The following is a 24,609-nucleotide window of genomic DNA, read 5'->3' as shown; positions in this document are numbered from 1 at the left end:
CCCCCTGCCCTCTTCCACTGCCTGGTTGCCTCCTTTTCTGTCATTGCGAACATGCACATGTGTGTGCGCACATAAACACAGTTTGTTATGCAGTAACATCACCAGATCCCCTTAGGCAGCTGTGCATCTCTGTATGACTGATGAGGGTAATTTCTCCCAAACAACAGAATGATCACTTTAGTGGTAAGTGCGACAGACACTCCCTCCTCCCCTTGTCTTCGCTCTCCCTCTTTCCTTTTAGCTCACAAAAAAGGCAAGAAAAAGACAGACATTTGTTACCCTGTCTCATGCGATGCCTGGAATGTTTTCCGAGATGAATAGCACCGCTGTCTTACACAAATGAATTCAACAGCAACAAAAAAACAGTCAATCATTCAAACAGATTTAACAAATCTACTCATCATCTGGTTTAATTCAGGCTCCACTAATAAAAGAGGTTTCCACTTTGGCTGTGGGACTTGAGGGGGGGGTGTTCCTTATTTTTTCCTTGATTACCATAGGGATCCAATATAATACACATGCCAGTGTGAATTAGGCTCATATTATGGGCCGAAAAAGTCACCGTTAGTTTATACTGTGTGTGCAGTACTGCACACCAGGGGATGTACAGAGCACAGAGTAGTTAGGACTTGTCTGTTTCTCTCCCTCTGCCTTATAGGTTCAGCCTCAGTGGGTTGTCTTTACCCATTCTTTCATCTGTCAGTCACACACAAAAACAAATCCACCTGTCGACCAGGAGACTGGGCTGAACAGGGCAACGGCACAGCTGTTGGGTTCGGCTTGGAGCAGCGGGGTGCAAGCCAGCGCCCTCCACTGGTGACAGAAAGTCTATTAGGATACCTATTACCTCACCTGTCAGCCCCATCTTTTCCATCGCACCCATAAGCCATGCTAATGAAGACGATTACTATTACAGCACCGTGAACATGGGAGTCATGCTACCATGCATTTTGTGGTCCTTGTGTCCTTGATCACAATGGCTCCCCCGGCTTGTGACAATATAACAATCCATGCGTTAAGAGACAGACATTCTTGCCGCGCCACTTGATTGCCCCAACAATGAAGCTATTAATGCTGTATTATGTAAATTGAAATGGCCGCAAACATCTAACAGGATAAAGGCTAAGTGCAGTGCAATTTAATGCTGCTGACTTTCAGCAGCCCTTTGAAGGATGTTTTCAATTATAACGCAGCTAATTTAATTCATTGTTTCGCAGCTGAAAATGCATTTTCAAAGCTTGACTGACTCTCAATTTCAGAACTCAGGTTTAATCAGTCATGTACATTAAACACTGGAACGTCCTCTAAAGAGATTGACAAAGTTGCCGGGGATCTGCAATCCAGGTTTTAAAGTGACACCATCACCCTACCCTTTTCTTTTACCTCAGATGGCAGGCTGTAGTTGTGGAGGGGAGGTTGTTCGTCTAAAAGATGAAAAGACCTGCGCCTTTAAGAGGGCTGTCTCCCCTTTCCCTCTTGCTCCCCCTCAGCCACACAGACACTCCTCCTGTGAGCATTTGTGAGGCAGCTCCTGTCCCTTATGTCTCTTTGTAGGGAACATAGCAGACTTCCCAGAGCATCACTGAAGACAAGATACAACTCAAGGGACTACACCCGAGCAGCAGACCTCTGTGACGCCTTGTTCTCAGCTGCAACGGATCCCAGAGAGGGCACGTGGAGAGGGAACTCAAACCAACTTCAGCTGGAGCAACATGATTCAGAAGTCCTGAAGAAGAGGTGGGAATTAAAATAAAATGAACAATCCTGAGAGGTCACTTCTGAAATGAAGGGAAGATGATCAGCAGGTCAGACTCGTCGTCGTTGGATTGGACCGCACAACAAAAAGGTGGAGTCCTGATATGAGCTTTCAGTTTCTCTTTAAAAAAGTTTTGTTAAAGAAGACTCAAAGCACACCGTTTTTGTGCATAAATTATAATAAATTGATTTTGTTTTTTTAAATGCAACAGAGGAAAAGCATTTTTTTTAACTTGCAGTGTTTTTTTTTTTTTTTTTGTTTTTGTTCTTTTCATAGGAATCCGGAGCACATTCCGAATAGACGTTGGTGGTTTGAAAATGAGCAGCTCTTTAAAGAACATCTTGAAAGGTCCCACCAGTGTTTTTAATTCATCAGCCAGGCGTTTATCTTATTTCTACAGCTTTCTCTGAGAGGCAACATTAAAGACTTTGTTGACAGAGCTCTTGGGGAGTGAATAATATTATTCTTATATGAAGTCTTAAAACTTTACAGCTGTTGACTGGAGAGAGAAAGAACTGCCAAATGCAAATTATGTTATGCTCTATTCTATGAGGGAGAGGTGTGTGCCTGGACTAACAATACATTGACCCACAAGGGACTGCAGAAATGTTTACAGGATGTGGAGTGGTCAGTGGCCATAACCAGTGTCTGGCTAACAGCAATGTCACACCCCAACCAGGACTGGAGGTTAAGCGACCATACCAGATTGCTAATGGAATAAACCAAGGGACCTGCCCTTTTTATCAGGGTCAAACTTACACCAATACTGTAATGCAGCAAGAGGCGTTCGACGGTGTTTCTAATACGCTGAAACCTTCCCAGTTGCCGGCTTCTCCAACAGCAGTTAAACTACTGCAGGAAGGCTTCAAAAAAGTTTGCCGCAGTGAGGAGGACAGCCCCTGTCCCTTTCCGGGTCTGGCTTCTGGGGTGCTGGAGATGCGTGTCAAAGAGGGCAGCAAGATCCGCAATCTAATGGGATTTGCTATGGCTCGGATGCAAGGACAAAAGACTGGGAGCGCGGGAGGCGGAAACGTCGGTGGGCTCCGGCAGGTTGTCTTTACTGGATCAGGTCGCGCGGTCACAAAGACCATCACCTGTGCTGAGATTATGAAACGAAAAGTGGCCTGCCTGCATCAGATGACCAAGCTAAGGTACAAAGTGGTGAAGGAAGTGTGGGAGAGTAACCAGGGGACAGCATCAGAGATGACGGTGCACAGAACAGTACCTTCCATCAGCATCCTTCTTTCGAAGGATCCTCTGGATCCACAGGAGCCCGGCTATCAGCCTCCGGAGGCTTTTAGTGCATTGTGGGAAGATAGAGCAGAGACCGAACCTGCAACACAAACAACATACAAGCGACCGCTTGGACCATTGCCATACAGCGGCTTCCCTCACTGTAAAAAGCTGTGTTTGGGGGAAGGAGTCTCAGTCCTTCCTCCTAACTGACTGGCTGAACCTGTCACATTGGAGGGAATTGAATCAGCAAAGTTCATTTGGCGCTGCTCTCCAGTCTGGCACAATGCTGAGACAATCAGACCATTCACTCAGTCAGAACCGTGCTTTCTTAGAAGAACTGAATCACAATTCAAGCCTCTGGAGGTCAGTTTGACTGAGACCAAAAAAAGCTTGCTTCTGTACAAAGAGCACTCACACAACAGATTAATGACCCCCGACATCCCAAGTGTGATAATGCGTGCTTGTACTGTGTGATGACGAACAGATTGAAATCCTATTCCACAATAACAACAATTTCAAAACGAAGCCATTGATTGCATAAGTCAACTATCTTTGAGTTGTGGACAAACCTATTCATTGGTACGCAATCCTTTTTGTTCATAAATACTCTGAAATAGAGCTTTACAGATAAAAAAGGACATTTTAACTTGAACTATTGATGGCATAACACATGCAAAATGTACCTATTTGGATGGTCTGACACTCAATCTATAAAAAAATAAAAATAAAAAAAATAAACATTTTCCTTCCAAATTAAGTTTTCTTTTGTATTTTATCTTTTTACCCATGCATCACTATGCAAAGCTCTAATGGAACAAAATAAAATCACAGTGTGCTGATGTTTTGATAAAAATACCAGCAGTGAAATTTGTCTGTAGAAAAGCTGATTTAATGACAAAGCTGTTGATAAGGAGCAAACCAACCCAGCCTGACAGAAATGCCAGGGGGAGAAATACAGGCAGAGATTATCATTAAGATAACTACATAACATCACACAACACAGAGGAGAAAAAGGATTTAAACTAGGCTTGACGGAGCTTTACACTGCACTGTTGCTGCAAAATATGAAACCAAGGCAATAAGGTACACTCCTTCTCATTTCGGCCTGCGGGCCTTTCAGTACACCAGTGTGTCTTTTGTCATCTTTTTTTTCCCCTCTCAATCCTCTTCTATTTCTCAAGGAAAATATCACACATATAACTCAGATGTACACCGAGGCACATTTTAAAACAGTGCCATGCAGCGTCTGAGACGGAAATGAATGGAATAGCTGCTGACTTTTCAAGTTGTTTTTGTATGCGTCGACTTTCTGCTTTTACACCATTTAGACGTTATTACAGTTGCAGGAGAGACATTGCAAAAGTTTAAACAGAAAGTGCTGAAATCCATAGCAGCAAAGAAAAATGGCCTGTAGTAAGGAAACAAAGCTAAGATTAAGAAATTGTAAACGTATGCCTTTAAATGTTTTCATTGTAGATATCTATTGCTTGAACTTCTTGATAGCGTTGTTAATTATCATATTTATTCTATTTATTCTGTCATTTTCTACAAACACAGTATCAATCACAGTATATATATACTGTGTATAGATTTGTGGGGAATTTATTTTTTTTCAGTTTCATATATAGAAAGCAGTTACAGACTCTGCAATCAAATTCATCTTACAAAATAATAAAAAAAAAAACTAAAACATAACAAAGTGATCACAAAGTCTTTTTTTGGGGGGTGAAAAAAGTGGTCACCCTCCTTTTCAATCCCATTAAATAAATCACAGCAGAGCGGAACAACCAAGGTTGAATTAGAAATGCTGTGACTGCAAAACAGCTCACATGTGGCAAACTGTGTGTCCTCAAGACTGCCGGAAGGTTATAATTTCAAGTCGCCATTATCACAGAGTTAACAGCTTTCACCCAGGAGCCTATGGGCCAGCCTAGGTCAAAAAAAGAATAAAAAAAGATAATCCCTACAAGTAAATTTCAAATCGACCTGCATTTGTTATCATGCATTAAGGATTCAGGGCCAAGTGTGAAATGCAGACGGGTAATTAGGGATAACGGCACAACGTTACCTGAGTGAGAGAACAGATAAAACATACTGACAAAACATTATCCCAGAGCTAAATCCAATGTGGCTGCCGCGAAATAGGTTGGTGGAGGAGTCAAATAGGTGCATTATAGGATTGCGGACAAGGTTATTCACAGACTGGAAGTCTGTTTGTTTTCAAAGATCTATTCAAAGTGTGTACAAAGGTAATACAGACATAAAAATGCAATGCAGTGTCACCTTATGCAAAGTATTTACAGAGTGAAAAAAAATACTTTAATCATGCGCTTTGACATTGAAACAGACAGATTAAAGAAACGTGAATGACAGGACTGAATTGGATTCTATAGCTGCCAATGAATTTGACCTATTTTTTATCAAGTGCCTTGAGATGATAGTTGCTGTAATTTGGCACAATATCAATAAACAAAATTAGATTCTTCTTAAACTGCCAGTGAAACAGAGACAAAAGCAGACACGTTAATTGTTTTTATTTAACTCCCAGAGTACAATTTAAGTGAGACCTAACTGTATAACAGCATTACGTTTAAAATATAGATTATTTTTCTGTTATGGTGGACACACCATTAACATTTTGTTGACCAAAGTCAGTAACTAACTGCGTGCTCTGAATGTGAATAAATTATTTGTGAAGTTAGCGTAAAGAAAGTGTTGGTACTCCATTTCTCCCCTCTCTGCCTCTGCAGCAGATGAGAGTGAGGTCTTTAGGATGGCGTGGGAGTTCGCTATCTCCCAGCCTCCAGATGGCTCCGTCTTCTCTTATCTAGAAGAATGGGTGCCGCCTCAATTTTTCAACTCGCCTTATCTGGGAATCCTTTAAATTGAATATTTACTGGGCCTGTGTTTTCTGCCTGCGTTAGCCCTCAAAAGTCGACATTCCTTTTGCTTGTTCAGACAGGGCAAAAGGTTTTTCTCAGTCACACACTTCCTTTGTCCGTTTTGTCAAGCAATAGGACAGTGATTGATTATGTGATTGCTGGGAGAGAATGGAAGGTTAAGCAGTTAAACTGAGAGCTTGGGGGGGCATTGTAACAAATGGCCAAAAAGGTAATATGAGAAACAATAGAGAAATGTATATTACCCAAAGATGACATCAGGCCCCTTCAGTTTTTGTCAGGGGCGAAATAAAATACATTAATAATTTTTCAAACAATAGGTTGTTTCCTGCGCAGCATACACAAGAGGATAAGAGAACCCTTAAGCAGTCATTGAAAACATCTTATTGCCATTTGACTGGCTGTGGTCTATCTGCATAAACAAGCTGTGCCACAGCTACTCCCTGGTAAGTGTCTGGAAATGTCTTTTCAAAACCATTTTGCGAAATGTCTCCATGTTGGATTAATCAGTGCAGCTGAGGATGTAATTGCTATGCTGAAGTGAAAGCTGTAAGAACAGATAATGAACACTAACTCCACGGCTGCCAGAATCCAGGGCAAAAAAAAAAAAAAAAGAAAATAGAAAATGGCAAGTTTGTGGAGCAAAATGTCTTCAGCCTTCTTAAAACAGATAGAAAATAAAGGTCCACTTTTTTTACACAAATAATTAGAATTTTCTTTAAAAAATCTAGGGTACAGTCAGTTTTAAATTGCATTTCATTACAATATGACACTGCTTTTCTGTGGTTTTAGAAAATTAAATGGCGCTGATATGCCACGTGCTGTAAGGCTTTTTCAAAAGCTTTCATAATCATCTGAATTATTGATATATTTAGTAGCTGGCTTTTTAGTGTTTATCATATCAGTGCTTGGTTAATTTATATACACATATACACTCTTGGACATCATATGTTAAGAAAACAGATTAAAGAAGCTGAGTGTTGCTGCCCTCTAGTGAAGAAATAAGCGAAGTCAACTGCATAGAATTTCTCTACAAACTGTTTATAACAAATTCCAACAGCTCTATTGCAGTAGGTATCAGGATAGTGCATATATTTGTCTTTGTCTGTATACAACTATCCCGAACGAAAAATCGACAAGTTTTAAAATATAATTTCCTTTATAAGAAACAAGCAAAAACATGCCACTGTATTTTCATTCTGGAACTTGAAAACAGTTACAAACAAAGAGGTATGGCTTCACCTCACAGTCTAGCTTTTCAGTAATTAACAATTATTTGGTTACTAATATTAATTTATTTAATTTGAAGAGACTCTAAACCTGATTGCCATTCATCTTTTAGCCACCTAGAAATTTCTAGTGATTTCAGCTGTGGGGCCAATAGTGTTGTTTTATGTTGTACCTACAGGGGAAAAAGCATAAGCCAAAGGGGTGCATTGTAAGAAAAATAAAATTGATTTTGGCAATTTACTAGCAAAACAAAAGCTCAACAAGCATTTCAGTAATGTGCCACAAAATAATTACAGTGGGTGTCACTACTATATTATTAATTCTAACGGATTGCTTTTGATTTTGTTTTACTCTTTCATCCTTGAACTTTAGTTGCATATAAACAGAAGAGTTTATAGGGAGCATCGTGCTGTGATGGCAGAGTGTGTTTTTCATCCATCTAACTTATTGTGCTTCTATCTCTGCACAGCAATTTACCAAATCTTCAATGATCTGTGGTGGCATTTTAATTTATTTTAAACAGGTGCACATTCTGGTGAAGGACGAGTGCAAACACACAACATGGATGTTACCTGTACTGACTTGATGTCCCAATATTCAATTAACTCTTCTCTGTTTTTATTTTTTATTTTTATGTTATTTCTTTTCAGAATTTTCATCAAGTTTTTCTGCACTTTGGTGACTTGTAGGAATGAATCGGGGAAGTCTGGCTTGACCTGAAATTCAAGATTCATCGACAAGAAGTATTCATTACATTAAAAAAAGCTGTTCAGCAGCTCTTTACAACGAGTAGCTGCTTCATGCTTTCAAGCCTAGCCTATAAAAGCTTTGATCTTTGTTTTGTTCTTCCTGAACACCAACAGAGTCAGTCACAAAGAAAAGGGAACCACATGTAAAATAACTTCCTTACATGGTAGGATCTTATGTAAACACAACTAATGATAACATTTGTGTAAGTTTGCATTAGGTAAGTAGTTTTGACAGAGTCACTGTGTCTTGGTGAATTTTTCTATAAAAAATGACATTCGATTATTTTGATTAAATAACAAATATAAAGATATCACCCAGAACTGATCTATTTAAAGTTGTTATTAACTATCCTGTTAGACGACATATACTCATATATAGATATTTACATTTTATTTATGCAAATAATAGGGTCTAACATCAAACTTCTAGGGCACAGGATAATAAGATAAAACTGTGCTCTTGATGTTGCTAGTTACAATCCACACCAAGGTCGACAATACGGCTAAATGATTTGCTTAATTTGAATTCAAACAGTCTCAGCTGGGTTCCCACTCTGCACAGCAGGGGGATTGGTCGAGTAATATCAACACAGTTGTGATTACTCCGTTGAAACAGTAGGTTGCTCCAATCAGAGCCGAATCACTCTCCTCATTACAGTCTACAAGGCCAAATCTCAGTGGGTGGACCACTGAGTAAGACTTCACATTTTCACACTGAAATAATTGAAATTCATTTTTGGCACCCTGATGTTGCCCCATCAACACCAGACTCTCGGATTTGCACAATTACCCAACATGCATTTACTTTTCAAATTTGAGGACATCTAAAAGCAGGTTTGCAAATCTACAACCTTGACCTTAAAAAGCATGCACTTGGAAAGGCAATCAAACAATCACAATGATTTTTATACTTGATTGCATAGGATATACCACTGTTATTACATAACATACCATTCCTGTATTAAAATTCTTTTTTTATTGGTCTCATACAACATTCTAATTTCTAAGAAACAGAATTTAGGATTTTCGATTAGCTTTAAGATAGCTTTAAACCATAATCTTCAAGATTAACTTGTCTTAAGTTTCCCTGTGTGGGTTTTCGCCTTTTGATTTGAATTACTGAAATAAATTGTTGTTGCAATAGTATTGTGATTTAGGTGCAAACTGTATATTCCTCATATTTTATTGTACCTTCCGACATGTATACAGACACATTAAAACGGCGTATTAGAAATTTTACCTCAATGCAAATATATTTTGTAAGGTTCCTCAAAAAAAAATTTCTCTTGTTTCTCTCTAATTTGCGTGTTTGCTCCCATTTCCTTTTTCCATAAAGTTGGGCGTGTTACTTTACAGTAAGCTGTGACATCGTGAACAAATGCAAAATCTTAACCCTAGTTTTGTTTCGTTTTTAACTCTGATGTAGTACGGTACTTTTATGCTGTGTCGTTTAAACCGCTATTCTTGTTCCGAACAGCAGGTGGCGTTGAAAGTTCAGAACTTTAAGGCTTTCACATGTTTTGACGTTAATTTCTCGATTCTTAAAAAAAAAAAAATGGGTGAAACTTGATCAATAGTATTTTGTCTGTGAAAACTTGTGGTTTAATTTCTATACTCTAACCGTCCGTGCCATCTCTAATGGCCGTCTACAGACGCAGAGCTGGAGCCTGTCAAGTTGCACTTTTTGAGCTCCACAGAAGAGCTGCTACTTCTGCTCGATGCGCTCATTTAAACGGGGCGGAGAGCTAGAAAGACAGAGAGGTCTCAACGAGACATTCACGTTTACAGCTGCTGGTCTGGTAAGACAGATTGAATGAGCTTCTCCTATATTTAACCGATTACGGGGATACGTGTATTTATTTATTGCTCTTTTAAGAATTGTTTACCGGTGGTTGCCATTTACACTGAGATGCGTATCACAACCTAAAACAAGCAGCTGTTTATGAAAGAATGTGGATATTTCAGCTCTATAAATAGCACCCGCGTTGACGTCTTATAAAGTTTAAGGTGCTTGGATTCAAATTTAAACTATGAGTGATAAATTCGAGTTATTTGATGTGTTTTTTTTCCCCCCGTATCTGCTTTTTGATCATAGAGCTGTGATAATTGTTGTCACAGATAACTGTCATTCTCATGTGCGGTTTCTCTTCTCAGAAATGTCTTCTAGGAAAACTATATTACGCGGTTCATGCCGCCCCTGTGTGCGCTCTCTCAGAGCTCTGCTGGCTGTCTCTCTGTGCCACTTCATATCTGGATACTCTGACAAAGACAGAGCACACGACTTGTTATCCAAATACCCCCTCATTGATGGGTAATGGATTTATATTATTTAACATGCATACGTTTACAACCGTGCAAAGGACTGATCAAAATCAGATTAAAATCCTTTGTGTTGTCCTTCCCTCTCTTCCTTCGGCTTGCTGCAGCCATAATGATATAGCTCTCCGGCTCAGGATCCTTCACAACAATCAGCTGAGCAAGATCAATCTGACTCATCTCAACAATGTGGCCACTGACATTTCCCGCCTCAGAGCAGGCCATGTACAGACACAGGTATTTTAGGGCCTAACTGAACCAGCATTTATGGCACAGTTTTGGTACAGGTATGTGCATCCACTAGCCGCTTTATAGGTAACTTTCTTTATGACCTCATCTTCTGAGGCTTACTTGCAGCTGGATAATTCCTCATGCATGTCACAAAGTTTAGATCATCTCAAACTGGTTTCTAGAACATGACAATGAGTTCACTGTATTCCACAGGCTTCCGGAATCACAATTTCTTAATCCTGTATAGAGCAGCTTTTGGGTATGGTGAAACGGAAGCTTTGCATCATGAATTTAAATCTGAAAAATGTGCTGTGACTGTGTGATCCTATCATGCTAATATGAGCCAAAATGTTTGAGGAATGTTTTTGAGCTGATGGTTCTATAAAAAAATAAATAAAGCAGTTAGCAAGGCAAACACCTCCAACATTTTACTAGCAATGCGTACAAATTGGTTTGACGAGCGTATATACTGAGCCCACTGTGCAGTGTAAAATGGGATTTTTCTTTGACATCCGTGTCTCTTTGCCAGATGTTTGCAGTCTATGTTTTGTGTGGGGCCCAGCAGATGGATGCTGTGCGGCTGACTTTGGAACAAATAGATGTAGTCAGACGTATGTGCACCGAATACCCAGACTTTGAACTGGTCACTTCCACTGAGGGTACAGTACTCATTCTCTTGCCACAGAGGCCAAAAGCTGCAATTTTTTTATGATTTTTTTTTGTTACACAGGCTTGTATTGAATTACAATTAAATGTATTACTTTTTTGTAATAAATGAAAGAACAGATGTGATGAGTGTTGTTTTTTTTTTATTGCTTAAGCATGTCTGTCTTTGTAGAAATAAGGGCCTCAGCAAGGAAAAAAAAAATAGCGTGTCTGATAAGTATTGAAGGGGGGCACTCCATCGATAGCAGCCTTCCAGCACTGCGCATGTTTTATCAGCTTGGAGTACGCTCCATGTCCCTCACTCATTCCTGCAACACTCCATGGTAATGTAAAACGTTTACAGTATACCATGTGCACATGACAGCAACATTCAAATTATTATATTTATTGTCTTTAGGGTGTAAATCCCATGCTAAAACCATTTCATGTGGAACACATTTTGATAAAGATAACCCTTAGCCTTTTGTTTCCCATCTATGTTTTTTTTGATGCAGGGCTGAATCATCTTCAAAACTTTATGATGTTTTTCTCAGATCCAATAACAGCCTGACAACATTTGGAAAGGTAAGGTTAAATGTCAGTGCCAGAAATTGTAGCAGTCTATCATTTATCACATAGCTTGCATGCAGTTTACAATTTACATATTTAACTAATCAGATAAAAGGAATTTAGCTCACCAATTATTTAGTTGATTTTTTATTTTTTTTATTTGTGGTGATTTTTTTCTCTGTTTAAAAAGTAAGAGGAAAAAGTGAATAGTATTTTTGTTTTAACAGTGAAAACAACTTGTAGATACCGGTGGTATATTTTTTTTTAATTTAGTTGGAACTGCAGCGGGTTGCACCTTGATAGCTATCAGCACAAGGGTATTTACATGGGTTTGTGCTAACCACCTACTACTCTACCACTGATCGTGTTTTTCATTTCCTTCCTTTTGCTGATATTTAAGTAGCCACTTTTAAAGAGTAATAAAGAGTATTACTCTTTAACACAAAGAATAATGTTTTACTCTTTATGTTCTTTTTCCTTTAGGCTGTGGTGGATGAGATGAACAGACTTGGGATGATAGTGGATCTTTCCCACACGTCTTGGGGCACAGCTACAGCCGTTCTGAAGCATTCCAAAGCTCCTGTTATTTTCAGTCATTCGTCCTCTTACGCAGTCTGTGACCACAGCCGCAATGTACCCGACTCGTTGCTTCACAAGTTGGTGAGAAAAAACAGCTCGCTGAATCATTTCTGGTTTGTTGCTTTTGTACCAACATCATCAAAGATTTCCACGATAAAAATAACAGCCTGTTAACGCTTCTGATAATTTCGTTCAAATCATAAACTTTATGTTTACACAAAATACGGTTATTACTGACTCTTTACAATAAATAATAAAGTGTTTAGACCAGGGGGTCACCAAATTTCTGAAACTGAGAGCTACTTCTTTGGTACAGAGTCATGGTACAAGGGCTACCAGTACTGACCTTTGAACTAAAAGGAGTCAGAGTTCACCTTAACTTTATGTAAAATAAACACATTTAAACACATGTGGTCCTCAGCGGCTATGTGGTGCCATGTTGTTGACCCCTCGTTTAGACTATAGATGTCAATGTGCGTCAAACAAAATGATAGGGATCTACACCAAGCTAGCTGCTTTGCTTACCCTTTATATAAACCATGGGAAGTTTGCATATCTGCGTAAGCATTATTTATATCTTTATTATCTGAATAAACATTGACCTATATGAACAAAAAAGTTTATTAAAATGGAATACAGGAATAATGAAGAAATGTTAATGCTAGTATTTACTAATCACTTATGTTTACTAGCTTCTAGACATTTCTGGCAATTTCCCATATTTTTTTTGCTATTTCGCATCCAAGTTCTTTGAGAATTGTTTTGTAACCATTGCACACTTCATAGGCATTAAAGCTACGTTCGGCAATTTTTCTAGAAGTTTCCCCAAGTCCCTTTTTGAATAACTGCATGCGCGAGACTGTCTTACCTCGCTTTTCCACTCTTCAGTGGGATCAGGTGAAGAAGATCTTCCAAATCCACTCTGGTCTAATTTCTTTCTACCGAGGCCATCCTCTTCTTTTCATAAACATGTACACGGTTTGCTTCATGCAACTCTCAGCCATGTTTAAACTATATGGTGAGAGCAGCGGAGCTATGATGAATGGAAGCACTGAATACCCCCGGAACTTGAGGGAGGACCATGCCTTGACTTCCATTCATTTTGAAGCCTTTCTATGGCCTAACCTTGACCCTCACCTTTACCAGTATATAACTAATCTAAACCTAACTGACACCTTAGTTTTCTATCCCAGAAAATAAGTGAGGAATGAAAAAAGGTCATCACTTCACTAGCGAAATTATATAAAAAAATAAATAAAATAAATATATATATATATATATATATATATATATATATATATATATATATATATATATATATATATATATTAATTCACTACAATCACATTATATATTCCAGGATAACCCAACCCTGGTTCTCAAGGCACAAAGCCCTGCAGTATTTAGATGCTTCTCTGGATTAGCAAACATGGTTGAAATTGTTTTGTTATTGAGTTACTTCAACATAACTCTGATGTATCATTTGTTAACCTGTGTATTAAGTAATGTAAGCACATATTTAATGTAAAATGAGAACATGCATTGTGACACAATGAGCCAGAGTAAATACATACAAACTTCATAGCAATTACTTTGTCCTGACTTTAAAACTGAATATGGACTAATTCTGATGAATAGAAAATGGGTAAAATTCTCTACTACTTGTTTTACTTTTGTTACTAAAGCATTACTAGTAGCACTCTTACCACTGCTGTTACACATGTCTGCGTGGCATGTTTCTCATTATGTCACATGCCCCTGTTTACTTAAACACATGATGCAACACACAGACTTCTACTTTTGAGCTTATTTCTCTCTGCAAGTAAAGTTTAACTGAATGTAAGTCTAAAACAACCATGTCTTGCCAACCTAAGTTTTAGGCAACTAAAATACTTCCATATACCAACTTCCAGTATCCATGTTTGTGTTTCAGAAAAAGAACCGAGGGCTGATCATGGTGAATTTTTATGGCCCTTTTGTTTCCTGCAAGGACAAGGCTATGGTCTCCCATGTTGCTGGTAAATAATTTATATTAAGTCGATGTTTTTGAACGTGGCACGAAAACGTCTATTACCTGAGTTTATGTGGTGTTTCAATCATTTTAATAGACCACTTTGACCACATTAAGAGGCTTATTGGAGCTGAGTCTATAGGAATTGGAGGAGACTTTGATGGTGGTAATAGGTGAGATATCTGTCTCTCTTGAAGTGATAAAAATCATTCTAATTACATTCTTGAAAGCCTTCCTTATAGATTTGTTTTGTTTTAAATTCTGTCAGAATTATATGTCCATCCATTGCCTATAACTACTTATTTGTGCAGTGTGTGTGTGTGTGTGTGTGGGGGGGGGTGATCCCTATATCCCAGAAGAATACATACATTAGATAATTTACTTATATTTGTTTTAATCATAGCTTTCCTGAGGGATTGGAAGATGTCTCAAAGTATCCTGTAATAATCCAGGAGCTCTTGAAGAGGAACTGGACAGAGGACGAGTTGGCTGATGTCCTTCGAAGGAATTTCCTGCGAGTGTTTGAGGAAGTTGAGAGGGTAAGCTGAGAAAACATTTTTTTTTTCTTTTTCACTATCAAATCCCACTACTGAGGAAGGAGTTGTATTATATATAACCAAGAAGTTGTTTTTTTTATATGAAATTACATGGGCAAAAACAGTCAACAAGAGTTAGCAAAAGAGCATGTCAGATATTATTTGTGCCATTAATAATCAGTGAAAACCCTTTGTTGGCACCAATCAAACACTTTTTTTATTATTGCTGGCAAACCTTCGGAATATTTCCACTGGCAATAATTCATCTGGTGATCCTATAAGCTCCAAGGGTTTGGGTTTTGAGAGCCTTGTTGCAGTCGCAATAATTTTTGCCGCCATCCAAAGAGTCTACGTTAGAGTAAAGCTGGGATTGTGGCTACTCTACTCCAAAATGTTACTTCCAGTCAAAAGAAACATGTTGGCCAAATTTAAAGATTATTTTAAGCCTTTATTAACCAGGAGTATGAATAATGATATATTCATATAGGCTATGGAATATTTTTTTTAACTTGTTTCTCCTTCTGCTTTTTAGGTTCGTGATCAGCTAATTTGGAATAAACCAAGTGAAGAACAGATTCCCCTAGAGGAGGTGGCAAACCCCTGCAGATTGGTTCTCAGACAACCTGTCCTGAGTAAATTATCCGTGAACCAGAGCCCATCCTTAAGATCAGAGGGATCACTGAATTTGTTATACCTGGGCTCAGTTTTGTTTTTTTCCCTAATTCTCCTGACTTAATGAATACTTAGTATCTCTTTTATCTCTTTTTATAGTTCAGTTTTTATTATCTATATGAAGAATGAGACCTTAACTTTAAAACCTTATCTGGCCCGCTGCGCAGACATGCTTATCTCCACCACCCTAAATTCGGTATGATTAAAACCTAGAGAGTCCTATTTTTTAAACAAGATACAGCACGTCTCTGTCACACCTGTGGTGGTTTAATAATCCCACAGTGTAACAGAGATTAAAAAACTCTCACTCCCTGGGGTTGTGCGCACAGTGATGCACAGGTAGTCTCTCATGAGCTGTGAATGTGACCAATTAACAATGTAATTTCTCCGCTGCTGTTCTTTTTTTTTTCTTTTCCTATCTCAATGTTTATCACCATAGCAATGCAGAGGAGTGAACAGGCCATTCTAGAACTTTCCTAAAAATATATGTCATGATTTATGGCATTTATTTTCATTTTATTGATTTATGCTGTGGACAGTGGTACTTTATGCTGGGAAAGGTTCTCAGTCACCCAGGTCATGGTCATTCCAAAAAAAAGTTTAAAAAACAAAACAGCTGGACTTTTATCCAAAGTTTGAAGATGTTGTGCTTCCTATCCAGAAAGTTTAGCCCCATTTACACTATCCTTGTTAAACCGATCCAGGCCGAGCTCCTCGTCGTTAGGGTTGTTATTGGTCCAATAACAGAGAAGTGGACCAGTTTCGGTTCAATCTGCTGGCTTAATGGCTTTAACGACCGCCCAATACTAAGGGGATGGACCTGTTTCTGTTTAATTTGCATGTTATCTAAGCCATTACAAGGCCTTTGTTGGGCAGTAATATAAAGCTTGATGCTCCACATTACTCTAGACCTTTTGAATTGAGAAAACTTCCTGGAGATGAAGCGAAACGTCTTAAACTACAGAAAACAAGTCCAGTTGCTTTGTTTTTTACTTTTTTTGGAATGACCATGACCTGGATGACTGAGAATCTCCACCAGCAGACAGTGGTACTTGTTCACGAAACACAGGGTAAATATTATTACCAAAGGCTTTTTCATAAGCAGGAGTCCTCCAATGAAAATCAGCACTTTTATTTGACCTGCTGTCCTTTTTAAGGTGAAAAACACATTTGGCACAGTTTTGGCATATTTGGATAAACCAAAATCACAAGTCCACATGACACACTGCCTACTAAAACCTTTGTGAAACAAATATGGCTCAGCTGATTCAGTTCAGAATTGCTGCAGTTATAGTCAGGATATGGATATACAAAGTATGAGGCTTTTCCTATATTTTCAAAAAGGTTTTAATGTAGCTTTCCAGTGTTTATTTTGAAAAATATTTAGGCTCAGCTTTGAAAATTAGATATTTTTTTTAATCACTTATAAAGAAGGCATTTGTAATAATGCTTCCACTTGAAAAATATTCTTTAATGCCTTGGTGTCACATAAATACTAAAATTTACATTTACACTTTATAACTTTAGAGCTGTGCTTGATTTATATCAGGTATGTAATTTCAGGCAGAAGTTGCTCCTAAAACCCTCTGGGCTTAAGGGGTTAAGTCCACTATAGTAAAATGTTGGTAGATATTCCTATTTTGCTACATTTACCATGTATATTTGTTTTGCACAAATATATATATATATATATATATAATATATAATAATATATATTAGTTACAATTATATCATATAAGAAATACTTTTATAACCAATTTTTGAATGTATTTATTAAAAATATTTTGTTCTCAATGTAATTGTGGCTCATTTAATAAAAGTCAGTGTAGAAAACAATGCAAAAAAATAGCTTCTGTATAATTTCTTCACATTGTTGACCAACATGAACCCTCATCCAAAAAAAAAAAAAATATATATATATATATATATATATACACACTCTTCCCTGTTTAACCTAATGAACACACCAACCTCTCTCTCGCTGTGCTTACTGGAAAAATACTCTCCTACCTCTATGACAATTCCAAAAGAAGAGACAGATTAACATTTTTTTTTACAAACATTTAATAATAATTGAAACAACCGTTCCCTTGTGCACGTGCTGAGTTGTGTAAAAATACTATTAGCTTTTACAGAAACTTTAAATAGGAAAACATATTCATCTAGGAATAGCTTAATATCTCAAAATATAATTCCAATTTTAGGTTACTTTGCTATTAGTTGTGATGATTTATTTGTGTTTCTTGTTTGTCAGATATTGAAAATGTTTGACTGTAGAAATGTGATGTACAACAGAAAAACAGATGCAGTTATTTATGAGATGCAAATTCATCAAAGTGAGAGCTGGAAAAAACATAAATTCTAATATAAATACAATGAAAACCTTGTGGACAAGATCTTGAAGGATAATCCTCTTTTTTTAAGCCACACTTTTTTTCACCTACGGAGTTTCCAGGTTTCCTGAATAAAAGCCTCAATAAAACCATGTACTGGAAAAATAAAGTTTTATCCTCTCTAACAGCAAAAATACTGTGTATCAGCAAAAATACGAATCGTAACTTTTTTTTTTTTACTTGTTTACATTAAATATTAGGCAATCACATAATACGTTTTATTTCCTGTATATGTAATAGAGGGAAAATGTTCCGAAAATAAATTAAATATAAATATTTTTTTCTTAAAAAGAATAAATAAAATATCCTTTAAAAAGAAAATCAGTTTATGAATCAATATCTGCTAACTTAGAATAATTGTATCTGTTGTTCTTCTAGCAGCACTGACTTCCATATTAAAATAAAACAAAAACTAGACTTATACACAGATTTAGATTGATGGACACAGATTAAGCTAAGGCTTTTCAATTAATTTCAAGCCCTTTTGTTCCTTAAGTAACCTTGTTAGTATAGGCTTGCCTGGAGTCAGTTTTGCCCACTAAGATAACAATTTGCAAAAAGATCCTCTGTCAATGTAATTTGATATTCACATTATCCACCTTATTCCTTGTGGTGCTGCTGTAGGGTGGATTCTGGGAACATTATCTAACCACATACCAAAGGTTGCGATAAAGCAAATTTGTTTTGGTATCCGTTCAAGTGTAGCAAACTGTACTCTTGAAGGAACTTGTTTGCAGTTTAGATATGTTTACTCTTTATTGATGGTTTCTACAACCACAAATTTATGCACATGTCTTTGTAAAGCTCCCCTAATAGTCTCACCGCAGACAGAATGTTAGGTATAATTCTAAAATGAAACAATATTAAAATAATGTGCATCCCTTCATGTCCCTTTTCCACATTTCTGTGCTGTTTGATGTCACCAGGTTGGAGTATTAATCTAATATGTTGCAGAAAAGCAGAAAACTTAATAGAATAGGAACATTATTTTTCTGACTTTTTGGCTCTGATACTAAAGTTAATAAAAAATAGGTGGGGCAATGTGCTGCAATAAAAAGAAAGAAAAACAGGAAAACTATTTAACCGTAATCAATATTGTCATAACAGTACTACCATTTTTAAATGTTTTCTGATATTATGCAGCCCTATAATATGTTTTTATGTTTTATAATATTTACACCTGCATGACTGCTAAATCAAACTGGCAACACAACACAGGAGCAGCCTACCATTTATACTTCATCCAACATTAACGCAAGAACCCAAGTTGATGTGTGGTGCTAATGGTTTGACCTCATTGCCACATATTTTACCTTGCTTTTAGGTAAATTAGGTTGTCTTTGGCCTCCACCAAAATGGCACAATCAACCATATTAGTGTCAAATTGATAATATTGATACGCCTCAGAACTTTTTTGGTTGTTCATTGATTCAGCAATCTATAGCAATACAGTAACTATATATGCTAGTATTCATAATCAGAGGCCATTTGAAAGATGAACAGACTGAAATGATTATGTTAGCCCTTAAAAGTTTATGCTCGCGTTTGTTTTAGTGTGTATTTGCTCTGCAAGAGAGCGTTTGTATACATGCAAGAATGCAGTTCCAGATATCCTCACAAAGCCTCATGGGGTGTGGGGATTAAGGTGGATAAGGTTCTCATTAAGTCGACAGATGTTGCTACAAGTTCTGACATGAGACTGGGCTCTTCTTCTGCTTGACTTGGTGAGCAAACTGCAAAATACAGGTTTATGAAAAAACATGTGTTTAATCTACAGTCCATATCACAAATAAAAATGGTTTGTTAACTGGTCGTGAATTCAAATGAAAATAGTGACTTCCAAGTGTCATGAAAGAACAGAATGGCAGTCATCAGCAGATGATCAATATTCTACAAGAATAGAACTAACGTCTTTTGCACCCAAAAGTACCCCCCTCCAAACAAAAATACTTAAAAGCAAAGCATGTGCTGCTTCCTGTCACATGGTGGAATGTACTCTGATGTGGTCACTGCCTCTAACAACTCCAAACTGGTCATGAGTAAATCGTGATGACCTCCCGCCCTCCTCCTCTGACCAACATCACTCTTTCCAAACCTTCTGTCAGCACCTCCAGAAACTCCATGTCTGAGCACCAAATTAAGAAGTTAAAACCAAAGCATGAAATGATCACATCCCACATTCTTACTGAAGCCTCATGTAGTGTTGTTGATAGAAATCACGAAGGATACAGTTCTCATCTCCATCTGTATTGCGTGGTGGGCCTGGCATGTTGAGCAGCACTAATCGGGCATCGTGAGACCTGTTAACTATTACTTCGTTGAGCTTCACAGCTGTATGCATGCGGCGCACATTGGACTGGTCCCTGCGAAGCAGCAAGGGGTGGGGGTTTATGAGTGCTATAATAAAACTATGTGGGTGATTAAGATCAGCATTAAAACGGTTAAAAATGTGCAATTAGCAGTTGGAAAATTATCCAGATGTTTGAAAAAGCAAAAGGCTCACGGTTTGAGGCTCATGAGTTCTCTGAAGTTTTCCGGAGCATTGTTTCGGTTTCGCCTCTCGGCCTCGCACTTCTCTCTAGTCCACGTCATCTGAACCTTCTCTGGAGGAACCTCCATCACGTCCTCCTCCTCGTCGGAGTACAGACTGCCCATACGCACCAATGAGTGTCTGTCTTTAACCAGCTGGGCCTGCAGGTGCCATGGGAATGTTATAAATATAAACTACATTCTAGAAGTGTATCTCTTTCTCCTTAAGATCTCCTCCCAACATACCTCTCTTTGTCTTTCTGCACTGGATAGCCTCATTTGCCGTAACATCTGGGACCTCTGCTCCATCATTAGGGTTCTCTCATAAGTGTAAGCTGAGATGTCGCTGTTGTGCTGAAATCCCATTTAAGAAAGATAAGTGGTTAATGTAAGTGGGATATACAAGATCTTGCAAAAAAAATAAATTCCTGGAATTTTGTCATACTCTATCTCATTACATTTACAAACTAAATGTATTTTATTGAGATTGTATGTGGTAGAGCCACACAAGGTACTGCATAACTGAAGTGGTAGTGAGGGAGGCATAGTTTTAAAATAAAGTCCCCTAATTATCAAACAATAAATAAATAAAAAATCAGACTCAGTGCAATGCAACAGACAGGTCAGAGACAAAGTCGTGGATAAGGGCTGAGTAATAAAACAATAACCCAAGCTTTGAGCTTCTCCTGGAACATGGTTCAATCCATCATCCAAAAATGGAAAGATTGTTACAACTGTCAACCTACCAGCACCTAGGTATCAGGTGGAAGAAGCTATTGTGCACAATATTGCATTGCTAGAACAATGATAGTTGGTGCTCTTGTCATGATCTGAGATTGTGGCAGGCTCAAATTGCAACTGGACTGAGGCACGCGCATGATGTGGATATACTTTATGATGAAATAAACAGGCAAAAAAAATTTACGGGACACACATAAACAGGAACCATGGAGACAGCAACAGAGATTCCAGCAAAGTGGAAACAGAACCAGGAATACATATTCCCCAATTACTTTCATCCGTAATTGCAGTGAAAGGTGGTTCAACAAGTTATTGACTTAGGAAGGCTAAACACATACCTGCTTTACACTTCCCAGATTTTTTTCCCCTGAAATTACACTTCCCATTTATGTGGAAAGTGTATTTTATTTTCTTGTCTATCACATAAAATGAAAGTCATATAGGCTACATTGAATTTTCTTGTTGATTGTAACAAAATATGAACATTTGGTAGGAATACTTTTCCAAAGCACTGCATATGTCTAACACTGACAGTCAAGATCGAGATGGGTTGCCATCTAATCGGGTGCTTTCTGTAACTGCTTATTGCAACATATTTTTCCCAGTGGCATTATACTTGCATGTTTTAGTCATTATATTTTGTTGATGCACTTAGTATTTTTTTTTCTATAATTTTGTCATCCTGTGCATTTCAGTTTTTTTTGTTTGTTTTTTGTAATGTTAATTACTGCACCAAAATGATCTAAAGACCTGTTTTCCTTTGTCGTAAAATGTATTTCGTTTATCTATATTCTACCAATGAGTTGCTGTGTGAGAGGAGCCCTCACCATCTCCACCACCTCCACCTCCGCCTCTATTCTCAGCTGATACAGGAACGTGGCCAGGTCTTTCTTCATTTGGATGCTATTGTCGTCCATCTGGGCCACAGTGAAGATGCGCATCTTGCACTTTCTCCACACCTAAAATTCAAAAGTCTTGTGATCTGATAAGCGTGTTACTGTGAATGTCTGCCTTGAAAAGAACAAACTCGATCAGAACCTGACACATACAGATTGTTTAAGTGCCACATATAAAAAAAATTAACCTGTTGTTTTTAAACTTTCAAAGTAAAGCATAAAATTACCGGGAAATAATAAACCGATGTAAGTACTAAGTTCTGTTCACTGACCTTGTGCTGTTTGAGCAGGAAAGGCAGCAGCATCAGCATTCCTCCATCGTGGACAATCCACCACACATCAATGTTCCCATCTGTGAAGCGTTCATGGTTGCTTGGATAAAATGACACATTTTTGGGGACCATCAGGGCCAGGTGGGCAGCTGTTGTGCAGCGGACTGTGTCTAGGGCAAAGAAGACAACATACAGGCTGTTCTATTTACATATGTCATTACCATTACTGCACATAGGGCAATGCAGTCTGTGCAAAGTCCCCCCACAGTTTATCAGTTTAAGGAATGGCTGAAATGCATCATAATCCGGTGTTGTACACTAAATTGGGAGTGTTAAAGGAATGTTATACTGACTGCGGAAAGAACTCCCATACTGTGGAAAAAACTGTCATAGACATATATTTTTCCAGTTTAGTTTTTATTAGAATTGTTGGTGAATGATATTTTTTAGTGGGAGTCGACCGATGTCTATATACAAGATGAAAAATAAATACCTCTGAATAGATTTTGATTCATTTCACAATAAATAAATAAAAATAAATATATATATATATCCAAATCAATGTTCCTGCCAATTTTTGACACTTCCAAACTTTATTTTCTTCTATTCACCTTATGCAGTTTGGTGGGGCTTATAGTTTGACTTTTTTAAAGTGTTTTTTTTTGTTAAGATGTCAGGAAATTAACTATTTTATCTGCAGTGTTAGGCAAACTATCACAATGACATTCATTAAAATTAATGTGAAAAAGTGGATTGATACAAAGAACATTTTCTTTTAGTCTCCTATGGACCCAGGTGTAGCAATTTATTTATAACGGGATTTTGACAAAGAAAAATTCAGAAGCAGTATTGCTGCCATTTTTTTACACACCCAAAATCTGTTAATACAATTTTTTGAGTCCAACAGACAGGTAAACAGCAAAACAAATGGACTATAGGAATATAGATATGTGCATTTTAGACTGCCTAACTGTAGGGAAAAAACTCTTACTGATAAAAGTCTTCCAGGCTCGAGGGTCTTCACTCTGTCTCCAACCGTACGGCCAGCCCATTACCACAGTGTTGTGCTTCATCCCACCCAGACCACAGGACTGGATCAAGTGGGCGATGCCTTCCCGTACTTTTGCTGCCACGACAACTTGGCAGAAACCTTTGACCCGCTCAATCTCCATCATGTGTTTAATGGCCTAGAAGAACAGTTGCACCCAGACTGAATATTTGCTCATTTTACCCGTCATTAATGGACAACCCAACAGCATATCTGATATCACAACTAAAATGTTTGTTTTGTAACATTTTCAGAAAATCTTACTAAAAAAGTAATTTGGGGTGATTAATGACTTGCATTACCATATGTCCCTTACTTTGTGTGAAATAGTTTAATATAGCCCAGATGATCTAATATACAAATGCTACAAAATAATAAATATAAACACTATAAGAATATTAAAAATCATTTATACAGAAAAATGTATTAAAAATACAGACCAAAGGATGTAATCTTTTGCATCAATACACAAGAGCAGCAATGTACAATCCAGAAGTGTAGATTTTTTTTCCATCCTTTACCTGTTCAGCTGCCTGCATTTCCCCGTAGCTGTCCAAGAAGTTGCCCTGAATGACAGAGCCAACGATGGTCAGTCCCTTTCCTGCCTTCAGCTGTGACGCGAAGGTGAGCATCCGTGGATATTTCACATGAAGGTCCTCATCTAGCTTTAACAGCACCAGTAACTGTGGCCTGAAGAGCACAAATTCTTAACAGTTAGACTAATTTTAAGATCTTTTTTTTTTATCTCCATTGATTGAACTAGACTACACATATCCTTAGTAAAAACTATTTAAATTGTTAAATCTGTTCCGCATTTACCTAATTCAGTGCAGTGACAGAACTCAAGAAAGGACCTGAATGTAGGATAAAAATGCAAAGCAGACTGCCCACGGTCAGTGGGAAAGGATGACGGATTGGGTTCCTATTCTATTCATCCATCACACACCTTTGGAGATACAACATACTGAAAGGAGTTTAATCAACGTGGATGACTGAACAATAAGTGTTAAATGATGCATTATTATTATTTAACATGCTGATAAGTATCTTCCAGGATAGACTGATTACAAAATAATTAATTTGTTGAATCTTGCACATTTCTAAACTAAGATGCAGAGAAGGAATCCTGATTCTAAGCCAGAACCACTTGAACTGACTCATTTTAATTTGAAGCGGCAGCAACTCTGCTCCAAGCTTCTCTGGATGGAGGAACAACTGTACGGAAGAAGCTCATTTCACTATTTTGTATCCACGATCACGTACTTTATATCGTGATCTATTTTCCATCATCTTAGATGG

General features: G+C 37.7%; 3 protein-coding genes across 3 annotated transcripts in view; 2 read left to right on the top strand and 1 right to left on the bottom strand.

Annotated features, from left to right (window-relative positions):
* Positions 1-1,395: 1,395 nt before the first annotated feature.
* On the top strand, positions 1,396-3,749 carry LOC105930148 (ribonuclease P protein subunit p25). Its single transcript, XM_012868186.3, has 2 exons — positions 1,396-1,846; positions 2,033-3,749. Exon 2 carries the CDS (start codon positions 2,363-2,365, stop codon positions 3,200-3,202), a length of 840 nt encoding a protein of 279 aa, XP_012723640.2. The 5' UTR covers positions 1,396-1,846; positions 2,033-2,362; the 3' UTR covers positions 3,203-3,749.
* A 5,390-nt stretch (positions 3,750-9,139) lies between these two features.
* Positions 9,140-16,078, top strand: dpep2 (dipeptidase 2). The gene is made up of 11 exons (XM_012868164.3): positions 9,140-9,670; positions 10,026-10,182; positions 10,298-10,424; positions 10,948-11,077; positions 11,257-11,407; positions 11,579-11,648; positions 12,117-12,293; positions 14,146-14,230; positions 14,321-14,396; positions 14,627-14,762; positions 15,292-16,078. Exons 2-11 carry the CDS (start codon positions 10,028-10,030, stop codon positions 15,493-15,495), a joined length of 1,311 nt encoding a protein of 436 aa, XP_012723618.2. The 5' UTR covers positions 9,140-9,670; positions 10,026-10,027; the 3' UTR covers positions 15,496-16,078.
* A 1,393-nt stretch (positions 16,079-17,471) lies between these two features.
* The window catches only part of slc12a4 (solute carrier family 12 member 4), a 30,481-nt gene continuing 23,343 nt past the window's right edge, over positions 17,472-24,609 (bottom strand). The window contains exons 17-24 of the mRNA XM_012868240.3: positions 23,832-24,000; positions 23,254-23,449; positions 22,263-22,432; positions 21,922-22,053; positions 20,600-20,707; positions 20,328-20,515; positions 20,054-20,187; positions 17,472-19,949 (exon numbers count right to left, since the gene is read on the bottom strand). Of these exons, the coding sequence (XP_012723694.2) occupies positions 19,858-19,949; positions 20,054-20,187; positions 20,328-20,515; positions 20,600-20,707; positions 21,922-22,053; positions 22,263-22,432; positions 23,254-23,449; positions 23,832-24,000 (1,189 nt within the window). The 3' untranslated portion in view covers positions 17,472-19,857. The remainder of the gene's footprint in view (positions 19,950-20,053; positions 20,188-20,327; positions 20,516-20,599; positions 20,708-21,921; positions 22,054-22,262; positions 22,433-23,253; positions 23,450-23,831; positions 24,001-24,609) is intronic.

This window comes from Fundulus heteroclitus, unplaced genomic scaffold, assembly GCF_011125445.2.
Source record: "Fundulus heteroclitus isolate FHET01 unplaced genomic scaffold, MU-UCD_Fhet_4.1 scaffold_199, whole genome shotgun sequence".
In the NCBI taxonomy this organism is placed as follows: Eukaryota; Metazoa; Chordata; class Actinopteri; order Cyprinodontiformes; family Fundulidae; genus Fundulus; species Fundulus heteroclitus.
Note: the sequence above shows the minus strand (reverse complement) of the source record. Positions and strands in the feature narration are given on the sequence as shown.

Coding starts and splice junctions, on each gene's coding strand:
- dpep2 (XM_012868164.3), top strand. CDS start 10,028: ATGTCTTCTAGGAAAACTATATTACGCGGTTCATGCCGCCCCTGTGTG. Junction 11,408..11,578: donor CATTCCTGCAACACTCCATG/GTAATGTAAAAC, acceptor TTTTTGATGCAG/GGCTGAATCATCTTCAAAAC. Junction 14,763..15,291: donor TGTTTGAGGAAGTTGAGAGG/GTAAGCTGAGAA, acceptor TCTGCTTTTTAG/GTTCGTGATCAGCTAATTTG.
- LOC105930148 (XM_012868186.3), top strand. CDS start 2,363: ATGTTTACAGGATGTGGAGTGGTCAGTGGCCATAACCAGTGTCTGGCT.